General features: G+C 43.7%; 1 protein-coding gene across 8 annotated transcripts in view; it reads left to right on the forward strand.

Moving 5' to 3' along the window:
* Positions 1 to 14456, forward strand: part of LOC140453394 (pumilio homolog 1-like) — a 163610-nt gene that overhangs the window by 128492 nt on the left and 20662 nt on the right. For 5 of the 8 annotated variants that reach the window (XM_072548016.1, XM_072548015.1, XM_072548019.1 and 2 more), the window contains 5 exons: positions 1620 to 1763; positions 8577 to 8870; positions 9839 to 10084; positions 10573 to 10840; positions 13901 to 14030. In XM_072548016.1, coding sequence (XP_072404117.1) covers positions 1620 to 1763; positions 8577 to 8870; positions 9839 to 10084; positions 10573 to 10840; positions 13901 to 14030 — 1082 coding nt within the window. The remainder of the gene's footprint in view (positions 1 to 1619; positions 1764 to 8576; positions 8871 to 9838; positions 10085 to 10572; positions 10841 to 13900; positions 14031 to 14456) is intronic. The other 3 variants (XM_072548018.1, XM_072548021.1, XM_072548022.1) reach the window with 1 other exon arrangement.

A 14456-nucleotide genomic window follows, 5' to 3' on the forward strand; every position in this document is an offset into this window, starting at 1 on the left:
ACTCTGTGCAATTCCAGTCTCCCTCCTATCGAAAGGATATTGTGAAACTTGATAAGGTTCAAAAAAGCTTTAAAAGGGTGTTGCCAGGTTAGAGGGTTTGAGCGGCAGGGAGAGGCTGAATAGGCTGGGGCTGTCTTCCCTGGAGCATCAAAGGCTGAGGGGTGACCTTAGAGGTTTGTAAAATCATGAGGGGCATGGATAGGGTAAATAGACAAAGCCATTTCCCTGGAGTCGGGGAGTCCAGAACTAGAGGGCATAGGTTTAGGGTGAGAGGGGAAAGATATAAAAAGAGACCTAAGGGGCAACTTTTTCATACAGAGAGTGGTGCATGCATGGCATGAGCTGCCAGAGGAAGTGGTGGAGGCTGGTATAGTTGCAACATTTAAAAGGCATCTGGATGTGTAAATGAATAAGAAGGTTTTCGAGGGATATGGGCCAACTGCTGGTTAGGATATCTGATCCGCATGGATGTGTTTGAACAAAGGATCTTTTTCCATGCTGTACATCTCTATGACTCTATTTCAAGACCCACTTCCTTAAGTATTCTGGGATACTGAGCATCAGGCCCTAGGGATTTCCCAGTCTTTAATCCCATCAATTTCCGCAGTATCGTTTCCTGACTAATCAGGATTGCCTTTCGTTCCTACTTCATGCTTGATCCTCTGTCGTCTACCATTTCCTGAAGATTTGTGTTCTCTTTAGTGAAGGCAGATCCAAGGTATTTGTTCAACTGGTCTGCCATCTCTTTGTTGTCCATTATAAATTCATCTGATTCTAACTGCAAGGGACCTAAATTTTGTCTTCACCAATCTTCTTCTCTTCACTTATCTATGTAGCTGCTTTTGGCGGAGGGAATTGGTTGCACTAAAAACCTGAAACAGTGAAATAGAGAGTAATGAAGGGGAGTCGGTGCTGAGGAGCCAAAAAGATGAGGAGGGACAGAACTATGATGAAACTTAAATGGCAGGAATACAATTGCTTGTGTATTGGACTGCCAGGAGCCAACAAGGATAAAGCCAACGGATCTTCAGATGAATTGATGCATGGAATCTCATTCAGGAGAGAATGTAACATCTAAACACAACTGGAAATTATTGCAGCGTGAATGAAGGTTCACGAGCTGACAGCTTGTGGAGGCACGTGATTTTGGGAGATGGGGAGGTAGGAAAGGGAGACTGCGTGCAGTGTGTGGTCAAATAGATTGGGTTAAACCCATTTCAGGCCATCCTGTATGATGACCCCTTTTATGAGTGGGCTAGTGACTGATAGATAGGCAGTTTAGCTCATGAAAATCTACAAAAGGGGATTTTCCACTGAGAAATAGTTGACTTTCTCCCTAGCATGCAGGTATTGAGGCCTCTTTCACTTCCTTTGTTGGAGATTAATTCTGTGACACATTTCTGTTATGTATGGCTGTCACACTCTCTTGCGCATTAAATTTGTCAACTGAGATGCTGAAGACAAATAAACTTCTAAAGACTGCTGAACTGTAAAGCGTTGATTACAATTTCTTAATGCCAGGTGTACTTCACATTATTGTATTTCCAGTTGTAAGTACTTGAACCAGTATATGGTATTACATACAAATGGGTATATTTTGAGCACTTTTTTTACTACAGGTTATCAAGTCCTAGCTCCAGCTGCTTACTACGACCAGACTGGTGCCCTGGTCGTGAATACTGGGGCTCGGAATGGTCTAGGAGCTCCAGTAAGACTTGTCGCTCCAGCACCTGTAATCATAAGTCCATCTGCAGCACAGGCAGGTAAGGTTTATCTGTTTCAAAATGGGACTTGCATTTGTAAACTTAACATTTTTGGCACCTCTAATTCAATAAAGGAAGATTATTGTGTCATTTTAGATGCCTGTTCCACAGATCGATCTCTCTACTGCAATGGGTGTTTGCTTGCCAAAGCTGAATCTTTAGCTTTCTTCATATTTGTCATTTGTTTACCCATGACACTGTTCCAGTTAAAATCTCAAAATGGTTAAAGTACAAAAGGAGACATTTTGACTTGTCAAATGTATGCCAGCTGTCTGCAACAATAGTTCAGCTATTACTGCTCCCCATCTTGCTGCACCTCCTGCTCTGCAGAATTTCACCCTTCAGATGCTTATTCAGATATCTTTTGAAAGCCAGCGTTAAATCTGCTGCTACCAAGTTTTGAAGCAGTGCATTCCAAACCATAACATATAAAATATGTTTATAAGCATGCTGCGTCTGGTTCGTCTGCCAGTCACATGTTTCTGTGTGGTCTGTTCCCTACTCTTCTGCCACTAGGAACTGATCTCCCTGTAAATTTTGCTTCAACTCTTCCCCATGGCTATCCTTTTGCTAAGGAGATCAAGCGCAGCTTCAGTCTATCCATGTTCCTGAAGCCACTGTTTCACTGTCTTTTTCATGAATCTTTTCTTCACCTCCTCTAATACATTCCCAGGATTGTAAACACAGTATTGCAGTTGAGATCAAACTGGTGTTTTATAAAAAAAAATTAAAGGACTTCCTTTTGTACTTTTTTAATATAAATCTCATAACCCTCTGTTCCTTTTAACTGCTTTCTCTACTTGCCATCCGATTCAGTGGTTTGTGGGCATGTGGTTTCTCAGTTCTCCTGTTCTTGTCTCACCCTCTAGAATTGTACCCTTTAGTTTTCATTGTTTCATATTCTCGCTCCCAAATGAATCACTTTGCACTTCTCTGCATTAAATTGCACCTGCGATGTGTTTACCCATTCCAACTGTCTACAGCCTCTTGAATTTGTTCACTGTCCTCCTCAAAGTTGGCAATTTGTGTAATCCGCAAATTTTGAAATTGTGCCCTGTGTACCTGCTTTTGGATGGCTAATATAAATCTAGAAAAGCAATGGTCTTTGTTCTGTTGCAACCAGATGAGATGATGTGAACTGGTTCTACTTGTCCAACCTCCTTAGTTGACCACAATAAAGGTTTTTGAGTTTTTGTTGCTTGACACTTCTCCAGTTAAAAATGTAGTTAGCTGTTTTTGCTGTGACCACAGAGGGCAGCCAGCAAGGCTCTCTTGTGTCAAAAAGGATATCTGTGAACTGTCGAACTCAGCAAAACTAACAAAAACTCAATGTCAAGCAGTTTCCGTACATTCATATAAGTATGTATGTGAGTATGCAAATACACACACACATAGGGGTTAATATAGTACAAGCAAGATAAAAGAATATACAGTTTAGAGTCCTTTGGTCATCTTTGAGGCTGATCATGAGTAGCTGCGCATTTAGATGTAGTCAATTATAATTAATGTGGCCAGGTGGCTCAGTGGTTAGCACTGCTGTCTCTCAGTGCTATGGACCTGCGTTCGATTCCAGCCTCGGGCGACTGTCTGTGTGGAGTTTGCACATTTCCCCCAAGTCTGTGTGGGTTTCCTCTAGGTGCTCCGGTTTCTTCCCATGATCCAAAGATGTGCAGGTCAGGTGAATTGGCCAAGCTAAATTGCCCGTAATGTCAGGGATGTGTAGGTTAGATGCATTAAGTCAGGGGTAAATGTAGAGTAATAGGTTAGGGGAATGGGGCTGGGTGGGTTGCTTTTCAGAGGGTCGATGTGGACTTGTTGGGCCAAACGGGCAGTTTCCACACTGCAGGGATTCTATGATTCTGTGAATTATCGAAAATTGTCAGTTTGCTGTCAGCTTTCTCTCGGAGAAGATCACTTTTTGGACAACTGGTTCTTCCATCAAACACTGAGAGAAACTCCTTGTTCTTTATATTATTGCAAATTCTTAGATGCTTCAGAATGTGCGTACTTGCCGCAAAAAAAAATTAAATACTGATTCTTATTTGAAGGGATTCTTTGATGTATCTTAGTTGACTAACCGGTCACAGTGGAACAAAATCGACTGTCTAGTTAGTTTCTCTGTGACCCTTCGATGTAGATTTGGGGTTGGAGATGGTTTTAGCCGTCTCTTTGCATAATGAGCTTCAGATTGAAGCCTTTGCTCCAGCAAGTCTTGGTCTTTTTTGTGAGCTATACATTGCAAATGATGAATTTCAGTTTCCAGGTATTTGCTCCTTAGGGTAGCCTTTCAGGATGAGAGTCTCAGCCATACTGTTTAGACATTCCTTTGTGAATTCCCGTAACCATGGCTCCTTTCAGGTAAGGTTATTTTAATGGGCATTTTAACAAGTCGCAGATCTTAGAATCAGAGGTGTGTTGCACTGCAGAAGGAGGCCACTTAGGCCGTCCTGTCTCCACTGTCTCACCAAATGAGTATCAAGGCTTGTTGCCATTCTCCTCCATTATCCCCTAGCTTGCACATTGCTTTTATTTAAATGATCGTTCACTACCTTCTTGGGTGCCTCTGTTGAACCTGCCTCCACCATGTTGTGCAGTGCATTTCAGAACCATTTTGGAATACTTGCCCCTTAGACTACCTATATCCCAGTCTACATTTGAGTAATTGAAGTCCCCCATTAGAACTACTACTAATGTTGGCGTCCCTGTAATTGCTGTGCAAACTTATTTCTCGAAACCCTCCATTGCTTGGTGATCTATAGATTGGGCCTAACAATGTAATTCTACCTTCCTTGTTCCTTAACTCAAGCTAAATCAAATCTGATTCTGAGACATGATCTTTTGTCAGCCTTGCAATGCTAACAGTAGCCCCGTCCCTCCCCCATATAAACTTTTTTTTCCCCGTCAATATTGTGTGAATATCTGCGCAGGAATATATTAACATCCAGTCCTGCTTTTATTCCTTGAGCTAGGTTTCTGTTATCACAAGAACGTCATAATTCCACATGGCAATCTGTGCCTGTAACTCCCTGATCTCATTTACACCAATTCCATGCATTTGCACACATGCACTTTAACCCTGCGTTTCTCTTGAACCATAATCCAAAGCTTTTAAGTTTATTCATGAAATTGAAAAGATTAATGGCCCATATTTTATATCATCATGATAGTACTGACCCCAGGGCTCACCACTGTATGCCTTCTGTACATAAAAGAAATTGTTCTGTCACCAAACTAACAATCTGTGTTAATGTTTCATTTCATTAGTTTTAATTTTCTGCTAAATTTTGTGCTCCTAAAATTGAATAATGCTGGTTATGGAGCAATTAAATTAACATTTGTATAGTGATTGTAGCTTAAATCCACTTGTTCTAGGAATAACTTGTGTGTTCACTGCTCTCCGATACTCTACAGGACCTTCTATGTCAGTCATCTTCTGGCTAAGTGAGTGCAATTACCAGTTGCTGTGAAATTCTGGGAAGTTTTATTCTGTGATTGTGCGTTCATGAGAATGTAATCAACTCATCCCAAACATTTAACTTCCCTCCACTTCCCCCTGCTGGCCATGTCTATTCTTACAGCTCAGGTTTTGAATAACTGGTACCTGAAGAAATGATTGATATATCGTCAGATTCAGGCTGCTGGATCACAGAAAGAAAGCTGCCAAAGAAAACCAAATCCCCATGTATAGTCTGACCTATATGTGACTTCTGAACTATCCACGTCATTTTCTCCCCAGTACTGTGCATGCATGCGCGCACGCACACCCAAACTATACCTTAGATATTTACACTTCACTTCAGCTGTAATGAAGAGTCATCTAGACTTGACACATTAGCTTGCTGTCTCTCTCTCCATGGATGCTGCCTGATCCAGTGTGATCTCCAGCATTTGTTGTTTTCAATACAGATTCCAGCATCTGCAGTAATTTGCTCCTCCTGTATGTGACTGCATTCCAATAAGTGATAAATTTGTAGGGCAACTGGAAATGCAGAATAAGATGTTTTAGCCAATATCCTCTATAAGTAAGTTCCAGCAGTGATGCAATAATACAAGATGCAGTGAACTAAAAATGAGGAGAGCTGGAGAACCTCCTGCCGGTCTGGCAGTGTTTCTGGAGAGTGAAAGGAAGCTAAGAGGGCGGCACGGTGGCACAGTGGTTAGCACTGTTGCCTCACAGCGCCAGAGATCCGGGTTCAATTCCCGCCTCAGGCGACAAACTGTGTGGAGTTTGCACGTTCTCCCCGTGTCTGCGTGGCTTTCCTCCCACAGTCCAAAGATGTGCAGATCAGGTGAATTGGCCATGCTAAATTGCCCCTAGTGTTAGGTAAGGGGTAAATGTAGGGATATGGGTGGGTTGCGCTTTGGCGGGGTGGTGTGGACTTGTTGGGCCGAAGGGCCTGTTTCCACACTGTAAGTAATCTAATCTAATCTAATCTAATGTTTTGAGACCAGGATGAAATCTTCCAACTTCCAAAGAAGTTGTATTCCAGCATTTTCTTGTTGTTATTTCAAATTTACAGTATCTGAGTATTTTGCTTTTTTTAAATATTCATTTGTGGGATATGCCAATCCCTAGTTGCCCTTGAGAGAAGGTGGTGGTGGTGATCTGCCTCCTTGAATCGCTGCAGTCCATGTGCTGTAGGTTGATCGTGCCGGGAGGGAGGGAACTCCAGGATATTTGACCCAACAGCTGGTGGTACGTTTCCAAGTCCAGGTGGTGAGTGGCTTGGAGGGGAACCTGCAGGTAGTGGCATTCCCAAGTACCTTGCTGCCCTTCTTCTAGATGGAAGTGCTTGTGGGTTTCGAGGGTACTGTCTAAGGATCTTTGGTGAATTTCTGCAGTGCATCTTGTAGATGGTACTCACTCACTGCTGCTACTGAGTGCCAGTAGTGGAGGGATTGAATGTAGATGTGGTGCCAATCAAGCGGGTTGCTTTGTCATGGATGGTGTCAAGCTTCTTGAGTGTAGTTGGAGCTGCACCCATCCAGACAAGTGGGGAGTATTCCATCCCACTCCTGGCTTACATCTTGTTTATGGTGGATAGACCTTGGGGTGTCAGGAGGTGAGTTACTCACTTATAGTATTCTGTGCCTCTGATCTGCTCTTGTAGCCACTCTGAGCCCAGTTGGTCAATGGTAGCCCCAAGGATGTTCACAATGGGGGATTCAGTGATGGTAATACTGTTGAATGTCAAGGTTTGGTGGTGAGTGTGTCTCTTTATTGGTGATGTTCATTGCCTGGCATTCGTGTGGCATGAATGTTACTTGCTACTTGTCAGTCCGAGCCTGGTTATTGTACTGGTCTTGTTGCATTTGAGCATGGACTGCTTCAGTATCTGAGGAGTCGCAAGTGGTGCTGAACACTGTGCAATCATTGGTGAATATCCCCACTTCTGACCTTATGACGGAGGGAGGGTCATCGATGAAGCAGCTGAAGATTGTTGTGCCTAGGGCACTACCCTGAGGGACTCTTGCAGAAATGTCCAGGAGCTGAGATGACTGACCCTCCACAACCACAACCATCTTCCTTTGTACCAGGTATGACTTTAGCCAGCAAAGTGTTAACCCCTGATGCCCATTGATTCCAGTTTTGCCAGAGCTCCTTGATGCCATATTTGGTCAAATGCGGCCTTGATATCAAGGGCTGTGACTTTCCCTTCACCTCTGGAGTTCAGCTCTTTTGTCCACATTTGAAGTAAGGCTGTAATGAGATCAGGAGCTGAGTGACCCTGGCCGAACCCAAACTGTGTCACTGAACTGGTGCTGTTCGATGGTACTGTTGATGATCCCTTCCATCACTTTACTGATGATGGAGAGTAGACTGATTGGGGCGGTAATTGGCTGGGTTGGATTTCTCCTGCCTTTTGTGTACAGGACATATCTGGGCAATTTTCCACAATATCGGGTAGATGCCAGTGTTGTAACTGTAGTGGAAGAGCTTGGCTCAGGGAGCAGCATGTTCTGGAGCATATGTCTTCAGTACTGTTGCTGGAATGTTGTCAGGGCCCAGAGCCTTTGCAGTATCCAGTGCCTCTAGCCGTTTCTTGATATCACATGGAGTGAATTGAATTGGCTGGAGACTGGGATCTATAATTCTGGAGACCACTGGAAAAGCTAGAGATGGATCATCCACTTGGCATTTCTAACTGAAGAAGTGCAATAATGTCACAACTTAATCAAACATTGTTCCGTTTAATGACCTAATAATTTATTTTTCATTAGAATCATAATATACAATATAGATAGAGGACATTTGGCCCATTGAGTGCACTGACACTCTGAGGAACATCCCAACCTATCCTATTTACCAAGGTCCAATCCATCTAAACTGCACATCTTTGGACTGTGGGAGGAAACTGGAGCACCCACAAGAAACACACACAGACAAAAGATGAACATGCAAACTACTCACAGACAGTCACCCAACGCTGGAAATGAACCTGGGTCCCTGGCGTCACAGTGCTAACCATTTGTTTTGTTTCTGCTGCATTAAACATGCTGTAGAACCTTGTGTATTACTTTAAGAAGTGTTTAAAAACAAGCAAATTCCGCCCAGACCTTGTGGAAATGGGATTGGTCACATGTGCATGCCTTTGATGTGACATCATTATAACCACAAATTGTTTTAAGGAAAGATTGCCGTTGATGTGAAATCTCCAGTGGGATGAGGCACGGTACCACCCTCATCACAGTGCTGTTCTTCGATGTAGATAATCATGACAAAGTTGGCAATATTTCTATTTCTGTTTGGTTCATATTCCATTCCCATGTAAAAACTGGCATTGCAGTGGATCTTGCTTTCTGTTCCAACAGTTGCCGCAGCCGCAGCCTCCGCAAACGGTACAGCGAGTGGCCTCGCAGGGACAGCAAATGGTTCCTTTCGCCCAATGGGCAGCCAGCAGCCACAGCAGCAGCCACAACAGCAGCCTACCAATAGTTTGGCCTCCAACTCCTTCTATGGTAACAATTCCCTGTCGAGCACTTCACAAAGCAACTCACTGTTCTCTCAGGGGTCTGGCCAGCCAGGCAGCACTTCCCTGGGCTTTGGAAGCACTAGTTCACTTGGGGCTACACTTGGATCTGCACTTGGCGGATTTGGATCAGCAGGTACATTTGTAATTGTAGGAATGCAGTGCTAACTGCACAACATTAAAGCATTGAATGAGCAGTATTGAACTGAATCATCACGCTTTCTTGTCAGGCATGTGTCTTCACAGTTGATTGGCTGCCTACCGAAAATACAGTGGGAAAATTAACGGGGCGTTCTTCAGATATACTTGGGAGCTTGAAGCCTATTTTATTTTCAGTTAAAACCATCTCCAAAAATAAAAACTCTGAAAGTACCAGACAGTAATCTGATTCCTAATTTTGATGCATTCACTTGAAATAAATGATAATGACACATGCTTAATAATTTGCAACGTGATACTTCAGTCTTGTCACAGCGAGTTTTATCACAATGATATTAAAGCACTTATCACAAAAACCACATCCAAGGACTCCTCAGTACCATTCAAATTGTTTAACTTTGGGTGTTAGTTAATTCATGTGTGTAATCACCATTTTTTTTTCCAAAATATTTACGCAAGACAAGTTTGAAGAGATAATGTCTATCTATGGTTGGGTTATCTACCATCTTAAATAGATGTTGCATGGATTTGACACACCTGCTGTTCTGCTTCACTGAACTTGTGGTGACAGTAGCAAGTTTTGCAAAATTGTATGCTAGTTGTTACTTCAGGGCATGCATGGACCATAATTAACAGTTAACGAAGAGCCCTTCTGATCTTCAGAGGCCATGATGTTAAAACCACATTTAATTTCCTATGCAGAGCTGTCCTCATGAGGAACAGGATTAAGATTTATGATCAAAAGAAAGAAGCCATTTATATCTCTTTGTTGAATGCATTTAACTTTTTTAAAGAGCTGAGAATGCATCAAAATATTTTAAATTTTCTAAAAGAAAATTAGTTGGTTCGTATTTCAAAGACTTGGACACGTCAATTTGTATATATGAATGCATGATTATTGCAGGTGATCAAAAGCAATAATTTCTTTTCAACTTTGTTTTTAAGTTGGAAGCTCCAATACCAGCAGTGGCTCACGAAGAGACTCCCTTACAGGTAGCTCTGATCTGTACAAGCGAACGACTAGCAGCCTTGCTCCCATTGGCCACAATTTTTACAATGGGTTAGGATTCTCTTCCTCTCCTGGCCCAGTCGGGATGCCTCTGCCGAACCAAGGTCCCAGCCACTCGCTAACACCACCACCATCGTTATCATCACATGGATCATCATCGAGCCTTAACCTGGGTAAGCGGGGTGGGTAGCTCTCTTATTACAGAGATTTTCTTTGTTACAAATTTCTATCTCTACCAGAAGTCAAAGAACTTTTAAAACCAAAAAGATATCTGAAATCTTACAAAGCCCTAAAGTAGCTTTATAAGCAGATTGTGATATGGTTTTCTAATTTGTTAGACAATCTTTGAATGTCTTGATTAAAAACAGAAACGCAGTTAATGGGAAAGTTTGCTTGTATGTCAAGTTGAAGTGATTAATGCATGGATAATAGTTGGGGATCTTGACTGTTTGGGGTGTTTGCAATCCTTTGGCAATGATGACAAACTTGCTCTCATTGAGCGTTGTAAAATACTGCCCATTTATGAAACTAATTTTTATACTCATGAGCTGAGCCAGCAGTCTACTAAATTTTTTCAAGTGACTTTTAAAATCAGCATTAAAGATATGGAGGCGAATGTGGGTTGAGTGTTTGAAGGAAATCCTATCTTTTGCTACAATTGTAATCACAGGCGGGCTGACCAATGGAAGTGGAAGATTCATCTCTGCTGCCCCAGGTGCTGAAGCCAAGTACCGAAGTGTTAACAGTGCCTCCAGTCTGTTTAGCTCCAGCAGTCAGTTGTTTCCGCCATCCCGCCTGCGGTATAGTATGTCGGATGTGATGCCATCTGGGCGCAGCAGATTACTGGAAGACTTCCGTAATAACCGCTACCCAAACCTTCAGCTGCGTGAAATAGCCGGCCACATCATGGAATTCTCTCAGGATCAGCATGGTTCAAGGTAGGGTGAAATCACTTAAATACAGCCCAGTACTTTAAATAGAGCAAGACCATTGATCCATCTAAACCTGCTAGTGCAGAAGTGATGCATAAGGCTTAAATATCAACTCTCTGTGAACTTAGTTAAGCCATTGGTCATTGTTGAACTCGGTGAGACATCAGAAAAGGAGTCCGTTTTGATTCCTAGTTTTGTAATATTGTCCTAGGCGGCAACTTGAGCACTACATCTAGATTTGCGATAGGTTATGTGGTATGGCTAGGGTTGCCACGCTTGATGATTGTGTAGTGTTTGCTGTTAACTACATCTGTGTAATTGTTTGTGAAAATGGATCTGGCCTCACTTAGTCCCAGTATGCCTCATTGGCTGCTAATGCTTGAGCACAAGGTCTGCTTACTTGATGAAGATATTCAAGTACTGCTTCCACTTGAACCTGTGCCTGAGCAAGCTTTAGCACTTTAGAGGAAGTGGGCGAGAGAATCGAGCCCATCTGAGAAGCAATGATTTTGGGAAAGGCAAGGTGAAGGTGAGCAGTCTTTGGATGTTTTGCTTTATTAGGAAAGTTCTTCTGTCTTTATATTTGGTTCTTGTAATTGGACTTTTAAGTAATTTATTTGAATGTGTTTAGCCTGGCTTTTACGGCCTATTCAGAACTTTTTCCTTTTTAAGATATTTCTAACTTTTTCCAGAGCATTTAATGCTAAATATTACTAACCATGTGACCACTTAATCTGATGGATACATGTAAAACTGGTTGGTTGATGAGATTATTTAAATGGAGATGTTCAGAAAATATGGAAAACTAATTACTAATAGCAGTTTTATGTTTTTTTAAAGAAAAAGGCAGTTTCATCATAAGATTTAACAGCCAGTGAGATACTGTGTATGGTAGAATAGATTTCAGCTTATCACAGGCGCAATCCATGCTAAGAAGCAAATGAGGCAAAAAGTATCTCAAAGCCTTTATGTACAAAAACATTTTGCCAAGAACTGAGTGTTATCTGTGGAAATGCACACAATCCTATGACAATACAGTTGTTCTGTATTTCACAGCTCATCCAGCTCTGAGTAGATAGAGCCTGTATCATAATGCACAGCAGGAGCTGTTAAACCATTCAGAGTGATGAGGTGCATTTACACAACACGTTTGGGTGAGGGAGTGCTGAAGTTTGATGTATGGCAGTGTATATTAACATTTCCCATTGACCCAGGAGGTCTCTCTCGCTCTCCTCTCTCGCGCTCTCCTCGCTCTCTCTCTCTCCTCTCTCTCTCTCTCTCTCTCTCTCTCTCTCTCTCTCTCTCCTCGCTCTCTCTCTCTCTCTCTCTCTCTCTCCTCTCTCTCTCCTCGCTCTCTCTCTCTCTCCTCGCTCGCTCTCTCTCTCTCTCTCTCTCTCTCTCCTCGCTCTCTCTCTGTCTCCTCGCTCTCTCTCTGTCTCCTCGCTCTCTCTCTGTCTCCTCGCTCTCTCTCTCTCTCCTCGCTCTCTCTCTGTCTCCTCGCTCTCTCTCTCTCTCCTCGCTCTCTCTCTCTCTCCTCGCGCTCTCTCTCTCTCCTCGATCTCTCTCTCTTCTCTCTCTCTCTCTCTCTCTCTCTCTCTCTCTCTCTCTCTCTCTCTCTCTCTCCTCGCTCTCTCTCTTCTCTCTCTCTCTCTCTCTCTCTCTCGCTCTCTCCTCGCTCGCTCTCTCTCTCCTCGCTCGCTCTCTCTCTCTCCTCGCGCTCTCTCTCTCTCTCTCTCTCTCCTCGCTCTCTCTCTCCTCGCTCGCTCTCTCTCTCTCCTCGCTCGCTCTCTCTCTCCTCGCTCGCGCTCTCTCTCTCCTCGCTCGCGCGCTCTCTCTCTCCTCGCTCGCGCGCTCTCTCTCTCCTCGCTCGCGCTCTCTCTCTCCTCGCTCGCGCGCTCTCTCTCCTCGCTCGCGCGCTCTCTCTCCTCGCTCGCGCTCTCTCTCTCCTCGCTCGCGCTCTCTCTCTCCTCGCTCGCGCTCTCTCTCTCCTCGCTCGCGCTCTCTCTCTCCTCGCTCGCGCTCTCTCTCTCCTCGCTCGCGCTCTCTCTCTCCTCGCTCGCGCTCTCTCTCTCCTCTCTCTCTCTCCTCACTCGCTCTCTCTCTCTCCTCGCTCGCTCTCTCTCTCTCCTCGCTCGCTCTCTCTCTCTCCTCCCTCGCTCTCTCTCTCTCCTCCCTCGCTCTCTCTCTCTCCTCCCTCGCTCTCTCTCTCTCCTCCCTCGCTCTCTCTCTCTCCTCCCTCGCTCTCTCCTCTCGCTCGCGCTCTCTCTCTCTCTCTCTCTCTCTCTCTCTCTCTCTCTCTCTCTCTCTCTCTCCTCGCGCTCTCTCTCTCTCTCTCTCTCTCCTCGCGCTCTCTCTCTCTCTCTCTCTCTCCTCGCTCTCTCTCTCTCCTCGCGCTCTCTCTCTCTCTCTCCTCTCTCTCTCTCCTCTCTCTCGCTCTCGCTCTCGCTCTCGCTCTCGCTCTCGCTCTCGCTCTCGCTCTCTCTCTCTCTCTCTCTCTCTCTCTCCTCGCGCTCTCTCTCTCTCCTCGCTCTCTCTCTCGCTCTCTCTCTCTCTCTCTCTCCTCGCTCTCTCTCTCTCTCCTCGCTCTCTCTAATAGACTGAACTTAAACTGCGTCATGTAGTCTGTTCATCACTTGTGTGTATCTCTGGGCTGAAGGTGGTTTCTGCTAGGTCTGCATATATTACATGTTTGCTGCTGCTGTCCTGGGAAGGTATTTGGGAATATTCCAACATTTGTTTGTGGAGAGCTTTCAATTTCTTTTTTCGGTAGGCAAAAAGTTGACAGAGTTAAGACTGGAAAATTTGTCATGTGTTTTGGTTTTGTAGGAATGAGCAACATTTGGTTGCCAATACAGGAGGGAAATATTCATGCCTGGTATGTAGCTCAACTTGTACATTCCAAGTGGCTGCTAACTCTGACCCAGTTTATAGCAAATATAACAACTGAATTTTGGGCTATGTGACAGAGCCTTTCATCCCATTTCCTTAAAATAATACTTGGAGCAGAGAGTTGTAGTTTGAGTATTGCTGTTAAATGCACCCTTTAAAATATTTTGTTACCTGCAGATTTATTCAACTTAAATTGGAACGGGCCACTCCTGCTGAAAGACAGCTGGTTTTTAATGAAATACTTCAGGCAGCTTATCAACTGATGGTCGATGTTTTTGGAAACTATGTAATTCAGAAATTCTTTGAGGTAAGTCGCAAACTTGAGTTCTTTACACTCAATTCATAAAGTATTTTATCAAAACCAGGCAGGTCGTGGGATATGGAGGCAAGGTTCGGGGAATTGTGGCTCGAGTTTCTGTTTACTTTGCTGCTGTTAAAGATCCAAGGAAAACATAACTAATTAATGCCTCCACATTGGCCTAGCATTAGACGAATTTATTAAAAGCTTTATAGAAATTTCAGGTTGGTGGATTGAGTTACCTTTTTGTTAAAGAATCAAATGCACATGTTGGGAATCTCTCTAATTTTGGAATATTTAATCATAACATGTCAGATTCGTCGCTCTGTTTCTCTCCCCAGCCACCACTTTCTTGCCTTATTTTTATGGCATGCAGGCAACATCTTGAACTTCCCAGCCTAACCTTGATCTGATCCACATGAACATATTTTCCAG

Source organism: Chiloscyllium punctatum, chromosome 27, assembly GCF_047496795.1.
Source record: "Chiloscyllium punctatum isolate Juve2018m chromosome 27, sChiPun1.3, whole genome shotgun sequence".
NCBI lineage: Eukaryota > Metazoa > Chordata > Chondrichthyes > Orectolobiformes > Hemiscylliidae > Chiloscyllium > Chiloscyllium punctatum.